General features: G+C 37.0%; 1 protein-coding gene across 1 annotated transcript; it reads right to left on the reverse strand.

The window, feature by feature from the left end:
• Nucleotides 1-8,023: 8,023 nt before the first annotated feature.
• Nucleotides 8,024-12,629, reverse strand: LOC143887453 (uncharacterized). The gene is made up of 2 exons (XM_077391536.1): nt 11,772-12,629; nt 8,024-8,718 (listed from the first exon to the last, which is right to left on the reverse strand). Exons 1-2 carry the CDS (start codon nt 12,571-12,573, stop codon nt 8,354-8,356), a joined length of 1,167 nt encoding a protein of 388 aa, XP_077247651.1. The 5' UTR covers nt 12,574-12,629; the 3' UTR covers nt 8,024-8,353.
• Nucleotides 12,630-16,253: the final 3,624 nt, after the last annotated feature.

The following is a 16,253-nucleotide window of genomic DNA, read 5'->3' on the forward strand; positions in this document are numbered from 1 at the left end:
GACTCATGCTGTAAGGGCACTACTTCGAGAGAGCCACATCGGAGCTCTCCTTATCATGTGGAGATTGAGGATGAGGGAATTTATCCCCGCGTTCGAGATCGGGGGTCCACAATGGGCCATACTACTTTTGAAATATGTGGGCGTAGGATGATCCAAACCATTAATTTGTTAGGGATGTGTCATGAATAGTTTGTGCCGCAAAAATCATTTCCATAGGATGATCCTAACCCTCCAATCTATAGAGGAACTGTACATAACGGAAACGACATTAGATCGGTGGGTTAAGATCAATCCATGGAAATGAATTTTAGGACACAACATGTTCACGTTGTGGGTCATCAAGTGGACGGCTTGGATCATCCTATAATGTGGGCCATTCAATACCTTTTGAAATATATTGGATGATAAGGCCACTTTGTAGGATGATCCAAGCCGTCCATTTGATGGGCCACAACGTGAATAGGCCTGTCCTAAAAATCATTTGCATAGAATGATCCTAACCCTCCAATCTATTGAGGTTTCTATGATGTATAGTCCCTCTGTAAAAGTTGGAGGGCTAGGATCATCCAATGGAAACAATTTTTTGGCACAAAACTATTCACGGGCCTAACAAATGGGCGGTTTTGAAAATTAAACATTGAGTGAAAAAAATCTGCCAGTAAATGAAATGCATGGACATCTCAAGGACAACTTTCATAAGGGAAACGAAAAAAAGAGAGCCAAGATAGAACCCGTGCAGGGAACCAGAAATCCATACTCAGGCATTTGGTGGAGCAGCTTGTTGGAAAAGCAAAAATAACATTGAATTTCAACCTTAGTTTTGCTAGTCGGCAATCGGAAGAGAGATCATCAATTAATGAAAGTTAATTCCAAGATCAAATTGAAAAAAAATATATGAAACCAACCATGTGTCATGGATTGAAAAGAACTAACAGATTCTAACTGAAGGTGACCACAAATATTAAAAAATACAAAAGAAGAAGAAACTGGTATAGCATAAAGAGAAATTGAAATTGAAATAAAGAAAAGCAAGGAACATAACACCATCAAAGCCCCAAAATTAAAAAAAATCCAATTTCCTAATAAGGGGACTTATTTTCTCACTAAGTTGGAACTTGAAGAGAAAGCAAGAAAAAGACAAACTTGCAAAAAAAATTGAAACTATAGACAAAGAAAAATACAGAGAAAAGAATTATAAATGGGGAGGAAGACATTGAATACAACATTCATCAAACGAACACAACACAAAACCTAAAATTAAATAAAAATAATGGACCTTCAAAAAACCTCAGTATCTTTAAAACAAAAAGGCAAGAACAAAATAATGAGCCAAAATAAGTCAAAATAAGTGAAAGAAGAATCAAACATTGTAGACACCCCCATTTTGCTACGCTTTAAAAAGTGAAAGATTCGGTAGTATCATCGAGTCTTGAGTCTGTATTCAGCATTCGATTAGGCATCCATGCATTTTAGGGTAGATTTCACCTCATTATGGGAGTTCTGAAGTTGATTCGCGATCCTGAAGGTCTCTAGGAGGTTCCTTTGGCCTCCGGAAGATGTAAAATCAAGTTTCCAAGCAAGTGAAAAAACCTGCTATTTTTAGAATTTTCAGGGTTTCCCTCATTTTTGCCCATTTTGCACTACAGGGGTATTTTGGTCATTCCTGATGTGTCCCGTTTGAAGCCTGAGCTGTGTCTGAGAGATCTTGAGCGATTACATGAATTTTGAAAAAGCTGCTATTTTTAGAAACTCATGGGGCTTCCACATTTTCATCATCTTATGGATGTTTCAATCATTTCTCATATATCCAAAACCATCTCGAGGGTACGGCTGATGGATTATGAGTAATTTCATAAGATTTGGGAAACCTACTAAATTTAGATCTCTCAAGATTTTCTCTTAGTCTTGCACTTCGGGGGTATTTTAGACATTTCTAATATATCATATTTGGTCTCTAAGTTGTGTCTAAGAAATCTTGAGTCCGTTCATAAATTTTTGAAAATCTGCTATTTTTGGAATTTCTCAGGATTTTCCCTAGTCTCGCCAAATTCTAGCACCTCAGGGTAATTTGGTCTTTTCCTGTGTAATTCTTTTGATCCCTGAAATATGTCTGAGAGATATGAATGATTTCCTGAATTTTGGAAAACCTGCTAAATTTAGAATTTCTCAAGGGTTTCGCTTAATTTGGAAATTCTAAGTGTTGAGAGCATTTTGGGTATTTTCAGGGGATACCAAATGATCCTGTTTAATATTGCTTACCGAAATGACCCAATTTTGAAAGTTTCTATTTTTGAAGTTTGACCACAAAGACTTTCCATTTTTATTTTTTTCCTTTAGGGGTGAACCAATCTGAGGGTATTTTGGTCGCATTTGGATGTCTAACAGTCAAATAGGGACATTTTGGTCCGAAAAGTTATTTTCCAAAAAAGATGGTCCGATCATGTGTGAGGGATGCACCATAAACGTCAAATGGGTTGGGTTCATATATAGAATATTGAATTTAGAAAGATTTTATTGAATTTTTACGGAAAAACTCGAAACCCGTGTGAAATGGCCTATTGGGCTAAAGCCCGCAAAGATGGAGCTCATGTGGGTTCACTCATATGGGTCGACCACCATGGTGGGCACCCCACATGGCTGACCCACATGAGTTGAGCACCCAACCTTGATGATGTCACAATGGTGACATCATATTTGTTAAAAGAAAAATAAAAAGAATAAAAAAAAAGAAGGAAAAAGGAAAAAGAAAAAGAGGAATGAGTGCTTAAAAAGGTTTTCTTCCAAAGAAGCAATGTAGAATGAGAATAGCATGTCTTGATTGACAAGAAATTAAGATTGGAATCAAATCAAATTTGGAAATAAGAAAGAAAGAAAGCAAGAGGGGAAAATTGGAAACAAGCCAAAAAATGAGCTCTTACATTAGAAACTACTATTTCTCTCCTAACCCTAGCTTTTTTGTATAAAAATCAAAGCAAACAATCCTAGGAAGGATCCAAAAAAAATCCAAATTCCTCATTTTCTCTCTCCTCCTCCAAAAAAAAAAGAAAAAAACCTTTTGTCTCTTGAAGTGTGTTCATCTCTCTCAAAAGTTCTTCACAAAAGGGATTCTTCAATTCCCTTTTCTTCTTCAACAAATCACACATCAAGGATCTTTGGGGTGTTCTTTGGGTCTTCTTCATCATATAAAAGCGTGCAACAAAGCGTATACCTCAGATCTACGCACCCTAGAGACAAGGAGCGCGATCAACGGTAGGATCTTTATCTTTATAATATCAAAAGTAGAAAAACATGGTACGGTTTTACTTTTGATAGATCAAATCAATGAATTTTTCCTTGAAATTTCAGTATGTTATAAGATAGATTATAAGTTTTCAAAATTTAAAATTTCACAAAAAAAATAATTTTCCTCCATTTAATTATGATTTTCTTTCGTTTTTTATTCAATATGGATTTAAATCGGATTATCAAAGCAAGTATTTGAAAATGTGGGTTTCTTTAAAAACTGATATTTTTTGGGATTTCTATAAAATAAAATAGTACTAGAAACTTAATTTCCAATCGCGGTTTGGCCGTTTTAATTTTCATTCCATTTTTCAAAAAATAACCCCGAAAGGGGTTATTTCTAGATGAACGAAGCCAAAAGTATATCAAACCATGTCTAAAATTTGTGAAATCTTGTTTCCAAACCAATATTTTGATTTCCAGACTACCCAAAAAGTTTCAGAGTTTTTTGAATTTTTTTAATCCGGTTTTAAATTATTTTAAATTTCGGATATTTTTAATAAATATCAAAAGGTTTTAAAAATTGATGAAACTCTCCAGAATTAATGCTCAATAATAAATTGAATTTCTCATGAAATTTTTTTTTTGAAAAAAGATCTTTTTATTTATTTTCTAATCACTTCTTCGTTTTACATGTCGTGATTCTGTTTTATATTAAATTAATGAAATTTCGATTCTTTTTCCTACAAACCAGTATTTTAGGCCATTAGAAGGTTAGTGAAAAAATTTTAAAATATTTTACAAAGTTTTAATATGATTTCACAATTTTCTTTCAAAAAAATGGGTTTTAATTCCTAGGAAACGAAATCCCTTTTTTATTCAAAAATCAATTTTATGGAGGACCATTTATTATTAGGTCTTAAAATTTTGAAAGTAAATCATATAGCCTATTTTATATCTACTGGAATTTGTACATGACTTTAGGATACCATTGAATTTACTTTTTAATTGATTCATTGATTTTATCCGAAGTTTGTGTGACTTTTAATTGGCATCAAATCTTGATAAACACCTTTGAAATTTTTACAGTAGTCTAATACCATGATTCTATCTATACTGTAATAGTTTTACTTGATTTGAGATTCGTATGCTATGAGTTGATTTGTTAATTTGTAATCTGACCCAAATTTTGGAAATTCAGAAATTGATAGAAAAACTTATTCCAAATTCATGAAACTCTTCCAGTAGTCTAACCTCATTCATATCTTATTACTTAAAAATTTGTAATGAATTTAGAGTTCGATTGCTTAGGGTTACTGTGTAATCCTAGGAATCTGGTCTTAATGTTAATAAATCACAACTTAATAGCAAATCAACACAAAAGTCAGTGAAAACTTCCAGAAAACCCTAATTATTTATCATATATTTAACCTTAAAAATTTTTGAAACAGAAACCCTAGAGGTTATAGATTCCCTTTGTAAATTGACTATGCTGCGATAGTTTAATTGCCGAGATCGCATTCATAATCGTGTACTAATTGTGATCGTTCCTGCATAATTTGAGCATGTAAATTATAGTATGTTGTTGGCTCCGAGATCCACTGTCCACGGAAATCCTGAGAATCATGCCAGCCTCTGGTATTCCTTAGATTTTAGGATTCGAAAACCTTTAAGGAAGTGAAAATCATTAACTTCAACAAATTGAATCAATTTACCCCATATCTTTCGGAACCGTTGGATTGCGGTCTCCATCGTAAGAACCTTTAGAGCCCCCTTTAGGAACACTTATGTCATGTCGTGCTCTAGGTTTTAGGGTGTCATAGAGTTAGAAGTCCAGCCTCATCACGGCCGTTTGCTATGGATAGCAATCGTGCCATAGATCTACTTACACTAGTCACCTCACTTTTCTCATAGGACAAGCCTAGTTACCTAGGATGTAGGTTCACCTGCATTAGTCTAAGGGGCGTCTTGCACTTAGCTAGGACCATGTAGCATCTTAGATGAAGTCCTAGAATAATAAAATCTTCAATTTGAACTAAATAATTTCTCTTAAACTGTTGAAATAGTCCATCCAATCTAGATCGGTGTCCTAGATGAATTAGGCATAAGTAGCTTAGTTTAGGCGCACCGAACTACGTCGACTCTGATCCAAGTGAGGCTTAGGTACGTAGGCAGCTTGGATGCTTGATGGCATACCAATCACGAGTTGACCTCACACACAAATGGTGGGGTTTTGTATATTAGTTTTTTCTAAATTCTTAATTAAATTAACTAAATATATAGGATTTCCCCCAAATTAGAATTTTAGGAGAACATTCACTTAGATTGAATCCAAACAAATCAAGAAAATCAAGATACACATCAGGGAATACATTGAAATTAGATCTTAGGATGCATGTCATGTAGTTCGCACATTAATATAGAGTTAAATGAGCCATTTAAAAGAAATTCAAAAGAGTTAACTTTTGGAATTGAAGACCGATTATCGGGCATGAATGGTGCATGTGGTGGTAACTCTCCATACCTTCCATTCTCGTAACCAAGTAACGAGTCTAAATTTCTAGTCAATTATGGGCCATAGATCCCTCATCTAGGTGGCGACTATGTCACTCTCTTTTGCGTGGAATTCAGATTGCCTTGGTGATCCCAAGTTCACGGAAAAGATGAATTAAATCACACCTTGCTAGGCTCGGCGGCTTACCCCTACCCTTATGGGTACTAGGTTGCAAGTTTGTTTGCGCCCTATGGCTTGGTTGCTGCCTGCTTGGTTGGGTAATTAAAATCAATAATAAAAAGCACACGTCATTCGCATGGGTACGAGAGACCAAGAGAGAGCGTGGCGGCTCGCGCTCCACCCCTCTCGCGGGATCGGGTCCCACAAACATCCAAAAAAATGAGACGGGTTTTCACCAGACACCCAAAAAATGACGATTTTTCATCAGAGATCCGAAAATAGGATGGGTTTTCATCAGACGTACAAAAATAATATGAAAGATGGATTTTCAATGTGAGCAAATATATCAGATTTTGTTGCTTACAGAATAGATCTGGAAAAAATATCTGAATCTAAAAAACAAACGGAGAACAAATCCAAGCGGCGTCGGGAGACGGTATGGTCCCCACGATGGAGAAGATAGAGGGTTTTATCACATTCTTTTAGCCGACGTTTGGAAGTATGGAAAGTTGGAAGACATTTAAGAGAGGGATAGTGGGAAAACTTGCGTTATAGGGAAAAGGCATATTTGCGTTATAATAGGGAATACGAAACGGTTACAGAGGGAATGATTATTATAATTGGGAATACGAAGAGAGAGAATTGCGTAATAAAGATAGCTACCACATTCAGATTAGATTAGATTAGATTAGATTAGATTGCAAATGCAAATGACAAAAATGCCCTGAGATGTGGGATACAATTGGAATTATGGCAGTGGGACAAAAGCGGAAATAAAGGCAAAGGGTGGAAGAAATTAACCAATCATTTTGCCTTTATATATAGTAGTTAGATTATCCCAAAATTTCAGCTGAAATTACCGAAATTTTGTACGAGATAAAATAGGAGTTAAAAGACTTCGTTAGATTTCGTCTGAATTTTTGAAATTTTGATTGAAATTTCGGTTTCGGTGAGTACTGAAATGCATTCCGAAACCGATATTTAAAACCTTGATCTCAATGTGGAACCTGTTATATGGTATGCTTGATATTCCTATATATGATGCAATATTTAAGTGTCCATGGTAGATTATTATACTAGCATTACATCTAAAAAAGAAGGAATCAATCACAATATGGCAAATATATTAGGATTGTCCCGTCCATTGTCTCTTGGGGACTTTGGAAGGAGAGATGCAGAAGGAGAATGGAATGTAACATCAAATCTATTCTTGAATGGTTGAAGTCTATTTCTAGAAAAAGGAGAGATCTTTCATTGAGGGCTTGACTCATTGACTTGGGGAAGATCCTCAGAAGCATCCATTGAGCTGAATATTGATGGTGCATCTAAGGGAAATCCTGATGAATCCGGAAGAGGCAAGATCATATGGGTGTTCCTCACCTTCTATCACTTCTATAGAGAAGATATCAATACACGAGTAGAATGTAGAGCTTTATTAGATGAACTATGATATTGTAAGGCTATGGAAATTCAAGTAGTTTGGATTGAATCATATAGTTAAATCCTTATTAATATCGTTCAAGGTAAGGGTAGAATTCTTTGGTGGGTTCTTTATTATTGACTAGAGATTGATTCTTTATTGAGACTAGTTAATCCTATTATTTCCCACAAATAAAATATTGTTCAGTTTTACGTTTTCGAACCCTCCGGGGACCTTGGAGGTGCTGAAAACGCATATGCATAAGGAGAGGGAAAATCCACATATATAGTCGAGCAAAATCCACATATATAGCCCAGCAATCTTCTCCCCCTTTCTGATGTGAGACCTTATAGCTAGTCTTTAATTTTTGGGTTATTTTTATTTATTGGATTTGGAGGTTAGGCAGCATGTCCCCCTCTTATATTGTTTTTCCTTATTAATAAAATTTAAGGTTCCGCCCTTCCCAGATAAATTCCCGGTTACAGATATCCACAAAAACATATTTTTCTAATGGGCCAAAGTTTCCTTTAATCAATGTTTATCCAGTTCTCAAAAGCTATTTAATTCCAGAAAAGCTCTCAGCAGTGACTTAAAAAGTGTCAAATAAGGTGAGTGTATCTCTTTATTAAAACATGGTCATGCAAATATCAGTAGCTATAAATAGTTAAATGAGTAAATAATTCATTTTGCATACTCTTGCCAAGATAGGGCCGGCCAAATAAATTGCCTGATAATTGATATGAACTGTCTATGTCTACGAACGTGTTCATTACATACACGTACTATAACATTATGCACACCGAGTTGTCTTGTAGTAGACTGATCTTCCTCATTAGTTTGCACTTAGGATCCACAATTTTAACAAAAGTAATTAAATATACGAACCTCTTTGCGACAAAAGACAAGAGAAGGAGCATTCAGGGGTGGGGTGGGGTGGGGTTGCAAAGTTTTCAAATGAAACACTTTCTGGCTGCAATCGGAACTATGATGTTTGAACCCCTAGCATCAAGGAAACTAAAAGCAGATGATTTTAAGCACTAGAAACATAGTCTTTTTCTACATGTCTCCATGGGAAGTGAGCACTTATAAAACCAACCCAACTCTCTAACCATCTCGTCAACTAGTTCTCCAAATATATCACCTTCTAATACCACCCCTATCCTCCCTAATTCCCATCTCTCTTCCCGAATCCCATCTTTCCATACTTCATTTACACTCTCTATCATGGTTCTGCTCCTCGAAAATGGCAACCGCCTGCGTCTCGTCTTCTTTGCCGCCGGACTAAAGTACCCGAATGGATCATTGCCTTTCCGGCAAGAGAACTGCGGCAATGCTTCAAACATAATTCTTTGAAAAAAGGGACAGCTAAAATCGTCATCTTTTAACTTCTTATGCCGACCTCCTGCAATGAATAAAAATATACTAATAAAAACATTATTATTCTACGCCAAAATAGATGGTTTGAAAGCTAAAAAATAACAGTGCGCTCTCAACAAATCAGAGGGTTTGGCTCAAGAGATGAATGGTTTGGAATCATAAACCGCTGGCCCCATACCTAATTTTTTGCTGATTGTTTTTGTTGAAAAATATGTGTATAATTCCTGTGAATAAATATATAGAAACACAGCAGCAGAATATAATGCCAAAATTTTAGGCTTTCAAATTGATAAAAAAAAGAAAACTAAAAAAAATTACTATATATATATATATATATATATGGAGAGAGAGAGAGAGAGAGAGAGAGAGAGAGAAAGAGAGAGAGAGAGAGGAAATGGCAGCTGCACAGATAAGCTATATGTGCATGGCTGCACAAACCATAGTGGGGGCCACATTTTTTGGGGGATCCAAAGCATTCATTTGGAAGGGCCACTCCATGGAAAGAGTGTGTACCAAAAATCAGCCCTATAAGTTCATCCTAACCCAATCAAAGTTGGAGGGGAAAATGGATAGACACTGTTTTTAATCATTTTTTCCCTCCACAAATGGCAGGGTTAGGATGATCCTAAAGGGCAGATTTTTGGTACACACCCTATCCATGAAAGGGCCTTCCAAATGAATGCTTTGGATCCCGCGAAAAGTTTCTACGCATTTTCACCTTCCAAATGAATGCTTTGGATCCCCCAAAAAATGTGGCCCCCACTATGGTTTGTGCAGCCATGCACATATAAGCTTATCTGTGCAGTTGCACACAAACCATTTCCTCATATATATATATATATATATATATATATATATATATATATATGAGGAATAAGAGTGTGCAGTCGAGGGCCTAAACACATGGGTCCCACACTTTTTGTAGTGATCAAAACCATTCATTTGCAAGGCCCTATCATAGATAGGGTGTTTACAAAAAATCAGCTCCATTGGATCATCCTAACCCCTCCAAAAGTGGACGGCAAAAATAGGCAGATTTGTGGCAAACGGTGTCTGTCCATTTTGTCCTCCACTTTTGGATGGGTTAGGATGATCCTATGGAGCTGATTTTTTGTACACACCCTATCTATGATGGGGTCTTGCAAATGAATGCTTTGGGCCATCCTAACAATGTGGGCCCACATGAGTTTTTGGCCTTCGACCGCACCTAAGCTTGGTGCGGTCGAGTGCACACTCTTATTCCTATATATATATATATATATATATATATATATATATATATATATATGGGTTTACCATTTCTGTTTTCCCCCTTTTTTGGCCCGTATGTGTTAGGTTTTTCATTTTTCCTTCAATATAGCTAAGTTTTCTTCCTATCAGTAGATTTAAATATTTAAACCCCATTGTGTTCTAATATATAGTAAGAGGGAATTGCAAGCGTCCATCGCAAAAGGCTTTTTTGCTGTCTCCATTCACGAGGTGGCTGGTATGAAGTGCGACAGACCAGCCGCAAAAAAGCCTTTTGCGATCGAGCTTAGCAAATCCCATAGTAAGGTATTAATTCCTTCAAATGTAACTGTTTGTTATGTAAAGTGTTTAGCACCTAAACTTACAATTTTAAGGTATCTAATATCTATGGGTTTTGCTAACGCGTGCCCTAAAGGCACCCGTTAAGGTGCATTGGAAATGATATTTTCGAATCATTTTACATGTATTTTCAGACTTTTTACATCTATTTCAAGATGTCTCTATGAAAATGTGTGGAAAATGTCATTTCCAATGCACCTTAATGGGTGCCCTTAGGGCACGCATTGGCAAAACCCAATATTTATAAGGAAATTTATACTTATAAGATCTTTAATAATTATACAAAATAGTATGAGGTCTTTAATAGCTAAAGAAAATTTCACATTTGAAAGGTTTTAAATAACATGGGGTCACACAGGTTTTCCAATAACACGAGGCCACACAATGTTTCCCATTATTTAGCAGCAGTAAAGAAATTTACCATTTTAAGGTATCAACAGCTCTAAGGAAATTTACACTTATAAGGCTTTAGATAACACGGGCAACACAAGTTTTTCCAGCATTTAGTTGCAATAAAGAAATTTACCGTTATGATACCCAATAGCTAAAAAGGAATTTACACTTATAAGATATTCAATAGCTATAAAAAATAGTAAGAGGTATTTAATGGCTAAAGAAAAAGTTTACATTGAAAAGGTTTTAAAAAACATGGGGGCGCCTAACTTTTCCCACTATTTAGGGAAATGTTATACTCGCCCCCTTTTCTTCCCGTGGCCATTCCTAGCAGTGTAAAATACAGTAGCCATAAATACACTTGGACTAGGAGGGGTAGTTGTGGGAAGAAAAAGGGCCAAATCTGTCACTCCCCATATATTTATAGTACGGGAGTGATAAATCGACCCCGTATATCTTAAATTGACTCCATGTGTCTTTCTTGGAGACAGAAAGACCCAAGAAAGACACATAGGGAGTCGATTTAAGATATACAGAGGTCGATTTATCACTGCCCTAAATTAATTGTCATAGATGATAAAACTTTGTAAGAGCGTGCTTACGGGTGGCAATGATTTGGTTTCGGTTCAGTTTGACCCCAAACCGAACCGAACCGAAATTTGAATCGGTTTGGTTAAACCAAACCGAAACTGAATTTTAGGTTCGGTTTCGGGTCGGTTTCGGCTCAGTTCGGCCAATTTTGCCACTCCTAAGCGTGCTACATCTTAGCTCACGGCTTCCTACCCTCCAATATGCATTGTTGGTGATTTTAACCCTTGATATAGTGGGCCTAACAAATGTATGCTGATCGTGACCATTGATCTATATAGACAACATCCCCAAAAAATGGCGAACAGGATCATACCATTCAATGTTATACAAAAAATTGGGCGAAATCTTGGAATTGCTCAATTTTTATTCCATGGCTCATCATAGTGGGTGGATCACAAAGATCAACGGTCCCAATCACTCAAGCATATTTGCCACAAGCATAGTTGTATACTTGTATGAGTGCTAAAGAGTAAAAAAACTTAAAAAGAAAAAAGTGAAGAAATATACCCTTCCTCAGTGTATACGACCGGTATTTCAGAGGCGACGATATCTCATCGAGAACAGAAACGGGACTTGGCTGCTCACAGTTAAACTCAGAATGCATTTTCTCCTCAATCGTAGCACCTCCACCGTCCAAATCTCTCTCAAAGCATTCCCTCCCCCCCAAACTTGCTCGAGCCTTAACCCTAGCTTCTCCCGCGACCGATTCCCGTGGCGATGGCCGATATTTTGGACGATATTCCACCCCCGATACCGGCAAGGATATCCGGCGATCCTTCTCCATCCGTACTCCCTCAATGAATTTCTTCAACGCCTTCAAATCTTCATCGCATTTCTCGAGAGCTCCCAACAGTTTTCGCCGCTTCTCATTTGCCGATTCTGGCGCCAGCCGAATCTCCTCCAATCCCATCAAACGAGCCACAAGCGCCGGGGTCCGGCTGAAATTCTCCGGCGAGTTGACGGAATTCGATCTTCGGATCTCCGGCGGCAGGGTCGGGCTTCGTGGCACGTCACACGAGAATCGCCGGATATCTGCGGTTGCTGTAGAATTTCCCGGCAATCCAATTATCTCTTTGTTTCCTTCAACCGGAATTTCTGCCTCGGCCGGGCGTTTGGTTTTTGACGTGGTTTTGGAATTTGTGACGTTCTTATCGTTCTTTTTCTCAGTAAGTCTTTTTTGGGAGTTGTGATGTTTGTGGATGAGGTGAAAGATGCCGGCCATGCAGCCGATTTTCTTGCTTTGGTGGTTTTCCGATCTGGTTTCCCGGCTAGATGATGAGCTCAGCGAGCTTGCCATTTTGCTGTCCATTTGGATGGAGAGTGAAGGTACTTGTTCCTCTTTGGTTATTTTTGTGCAACGGTAAGATATAAAAAGGCCCTCACCTTCATAGGAAATACGATATTACCCTTTCCCGAATAGAGTTTTCTCAACGAATAACTCTTGTCGTTTTTGTTACTGTTGGCCCCCATTCAAGGAGGTCCCATGCTACACCTAATATGGACCGTTCATCCAGCAGGTCCCATGCTGCACGTAATATTCTGATACTATTTAATAGATAAGTAAAAAAACGCCAAATAAAGAGAAGAGGGTCGTTAACAAAAGAAAGGAGTGCGTTTTCAATTTCCTTAAAATTGGGAATAAGAGGCGTGTAAGGTGGGGTTCAACACTACTTTCTTAAAAATTGTACGGTGGAGATCTACTTGTCACAATCGACCATCATATGTTTGGATTAAAGCCTTTTCAAACTACTAGAAATTACTCAAATCGCCACAGGTCACCAGATCTGGCCTTCTTCATCTGGTGGACCCAATAACAGACTATATATACTCTAGCATCACACTACACCAATTATTTATCGTTCCATCCAATTGAGCATGTCCATTGATCACTTTCAGCCCAACCGTCTATTTTTTTTTTTCCATAAAAACCTGAGTTTTTATATGGTGGCCGACCGTCCACCAACAAGTGCACAAGTGCAGAGAGATAGAAAAAACTTTCCCCCTTATGTATGATCCAGCGTGAGCCTTTTTTTTACTTTTTTTACCCGGACAAAAAATCAAGGTGGTAGATATTCTCTCTCTCCGCCGCTGCTCCGTTTGGTTGCTGGGTTTTTTTTCCCTAGGATTTATGTGGGAGAATATTTAGTAGTCATATCAGCTTTTTCTTGTTGACATCAGCAAAATCTTGTCTTGAAAATGGTGGTCTCTCTTTCTCTCTCTACCCTCTCTCTCCACTCATCATAGTATCTTTCTCTAATTAATGCTTGTCCTCTCTTTTGCCTCTTACCTACCTTTACCCACATAAATCCCAGGAAAAGAAAAAAACCTGGCAACCAAACGGTTTAGGGATAAAGGGCGGCCACCATATAATTTCTCTTAAAACCTTTACCTTAAAAGCAAATGGCTTAATAAAAATGATTGCGATTTTCATTTGGGGTGTTCTCTTATATTTGCATGGGAAAATGATATTTCCACCCCTTCCGTAGCATTTTAGGATTCGAGTATTCGGGTAGAACGGTCTACGAGAGGATCTTAGAATGGTTGGACTGATTTTATTGACTATGCGGTTTGATTCTCTTGGGGCTTGGGCATTCTTAGTGATGGAGAGGGTGGTGAGGGTCTGGCAAAGCTGCAAATGGGACATCATTCTCAGCCACTAGCATCTGCCACCCAAAGCATGGGGCATAATCCCATTGCTTTTCTGAAGGTACCTTCTCCACTTTTTTTTATGGCACATGTGCCCTACAAAAGCAAGAACACGCCCAAGGAGAATCATCATAACGTTGCACATGCAACAACTATATATGAGTCTTTATACAGGATTTTTCATCACTTTGCTCGTGTTTCTTTAAATTCAGATTAAGTGATTTTGATCCTCCACTTTGTCATTTTATCCCTGTTTGTTTTGGATTTTGAAAACTGATTGTCTGTTGAAAACTGATTATTGGAATCAAAAATTTTGATTCCAATAATCAGTTTTCAAGTCGCAATCGGTTCTCAAACTCCAAAACAAATGCAAGGGAGCAATAAATGTGAGTTGTTAATTTGTACACGTGGGTATGATTTTTTATGCCCCGAAAGGCTGTTTGGATCCGAGGTAAAAATGATTATGGATAAACAAAAAAAAAAAAAAAAAAAAAAAAAAATATATATATATATATATATATATGAGAAACAAGTTAACCAAGTGTTGGAAAACTAATTTTTTGTGGAATCTTTTTTCCGAAAAAATACCCTAGACCCAAACAGTTAGGGCATGTGTTGGATCGATGAGCAATGCTAGGGAAACTGGTTTTATCACCAGCGAGGAAACCGAGCAAATCAAGTCAGATCCCTCTAAAACGGGAAACACATAAGAAAGTAATTTTGGTACACATGGCAAACTTTGATTGTTGGTTACCGAGTTAAGTCATAAGCTCGGTTCCCACATCATTTTCCTGGGTTCGATAAAAAATCTTTTTTGGCCAAAAATTTGTTCTCATGAAACTTTTTCTTTCCATGATTTTTCACGAAACATCTTTTAGCTGTTATGTTTATCAAAATAAAATAAAATTTTAGGAATAAACTTTTGAGTACGACTATATTTGTAGTCCTCACTGAAACTGAAATTTAGCTGAAATCCCCAAATTTTGACCAAAATTCAGTAGAAGCGCTCGAAATGTCGTTTTTGGGTCTAAATTCGGCCTAAAATTTGTAAAGGAATAAAAAATTAATATTTTACCAAGAATCTTGCTAAAATTTCTGAAATTTCCGAAATTTCGACTGAATTTTGGTAAATTTCGGCAATTTCATTTAGTAACGTTTCGGTTTCGGTCCTCACCTAAATCTAAAATTTCGGTTCGAAATTTCGGATTTCAGCCGAAATTTAGAACCTCGCCTTCCACTAGAAGCACCACAAAACAATTTCTTGGGACTGCTTCTTTGCATTTTCTGGCACCTATTGCTTCCGAGTATTTTCCATTTTTCTCTTTGGCTCCATTCTCTCTTACGTTTTCATCACCGTCTTTGACGAAACCCGTTTAACCCTCCATCACACCTCTGTTCGTCATTTCTAATTATTGACAACCATTATTATGTTAGTGATGTCCAGCAGTGAGCAAGCCGAACCAATGGCTATCGATGATCAAGTTTTTCCCGGTAATAAAAATTCAAGTTTTATTAAGGAAAATTTTTGGAGGATAATTGGCTTTTTTCTCTGGATGGAATTATTTTTCCATCGAAATTTCTTTGCCATGAGAACCCAATGGAAAATTAGCAAATTTTGGGAAAAAAAGTCCTTTCCCAACTTTTCCTATCAACCGAACATGCTATTTTGAGTAAAATTTTATGAAAAAAAAAGAAAAAAGGAATTCCATGAAAACATATTCCATGGGAAGAAGAGTTCCAAGACGTACAAAAAGGATTTTTTATTTATTTTTATAATTCAAATTTGATTAATTATGGAAAAGAAAAGGAGATAAAGTATTACTCGAGCTATGTTAAGAAGGGGTGAAGAGAGGGAAATATATTGCTAGCAAGAGAGATATTTTAGAAGGGGGTGAATGAGGACAACATGAGTAGGGACACAAATTAGAACAAAAGATCTTGTTTAGAATAAATTTTTTTATTTTTCCTATTTTCTAACCCGGCTTTTCTCACTCACCATCGCCACCACTGAATCTCTATTTCTCGCATGCCCCTCTGACCCTCTCACTGTAGGCAAATGACAATTTCGTGAACTTGGGTTTAGATTAGGAAAATGGCATGGGAATTTTTTTTTTCTGCATGGGAATCAGAATCACATTGTGACGCATGAATCGAACAAACTGGAGAGCCTAAGGCCTTGTTACTTAATTACTAGAAGGGCTTGTTTGAATGGGAAACCCCGCTCGGTTCTTTTGATTATATTTATTGATGAACAAGTGGCCTAAGCTAGGATTTAGTTACACAAAAAGAAAACACAGACTTTTCGCTTTATCTTTTTCCTCCCTATTAGGATCCAAGAAAAAC

The sequence above is a fragment of the Tasmannia lanceolata genome, unplaced genomic scaffold (assembly GCF_043159265.1).
Source record: "Tasmannia lanceolata isolate RefF3 unplaced genomic scaffold, GAP_Taslan_0.1 ptg000012l, whole genome shotgun sequence".
NCBI classification, from domain to species: Eukaryota; Viridiplantae; Streptophyta; class Magnoliopsida; order Canellales; family Winteraceae; genus Tasmannia; species Tasmannia lanceolata.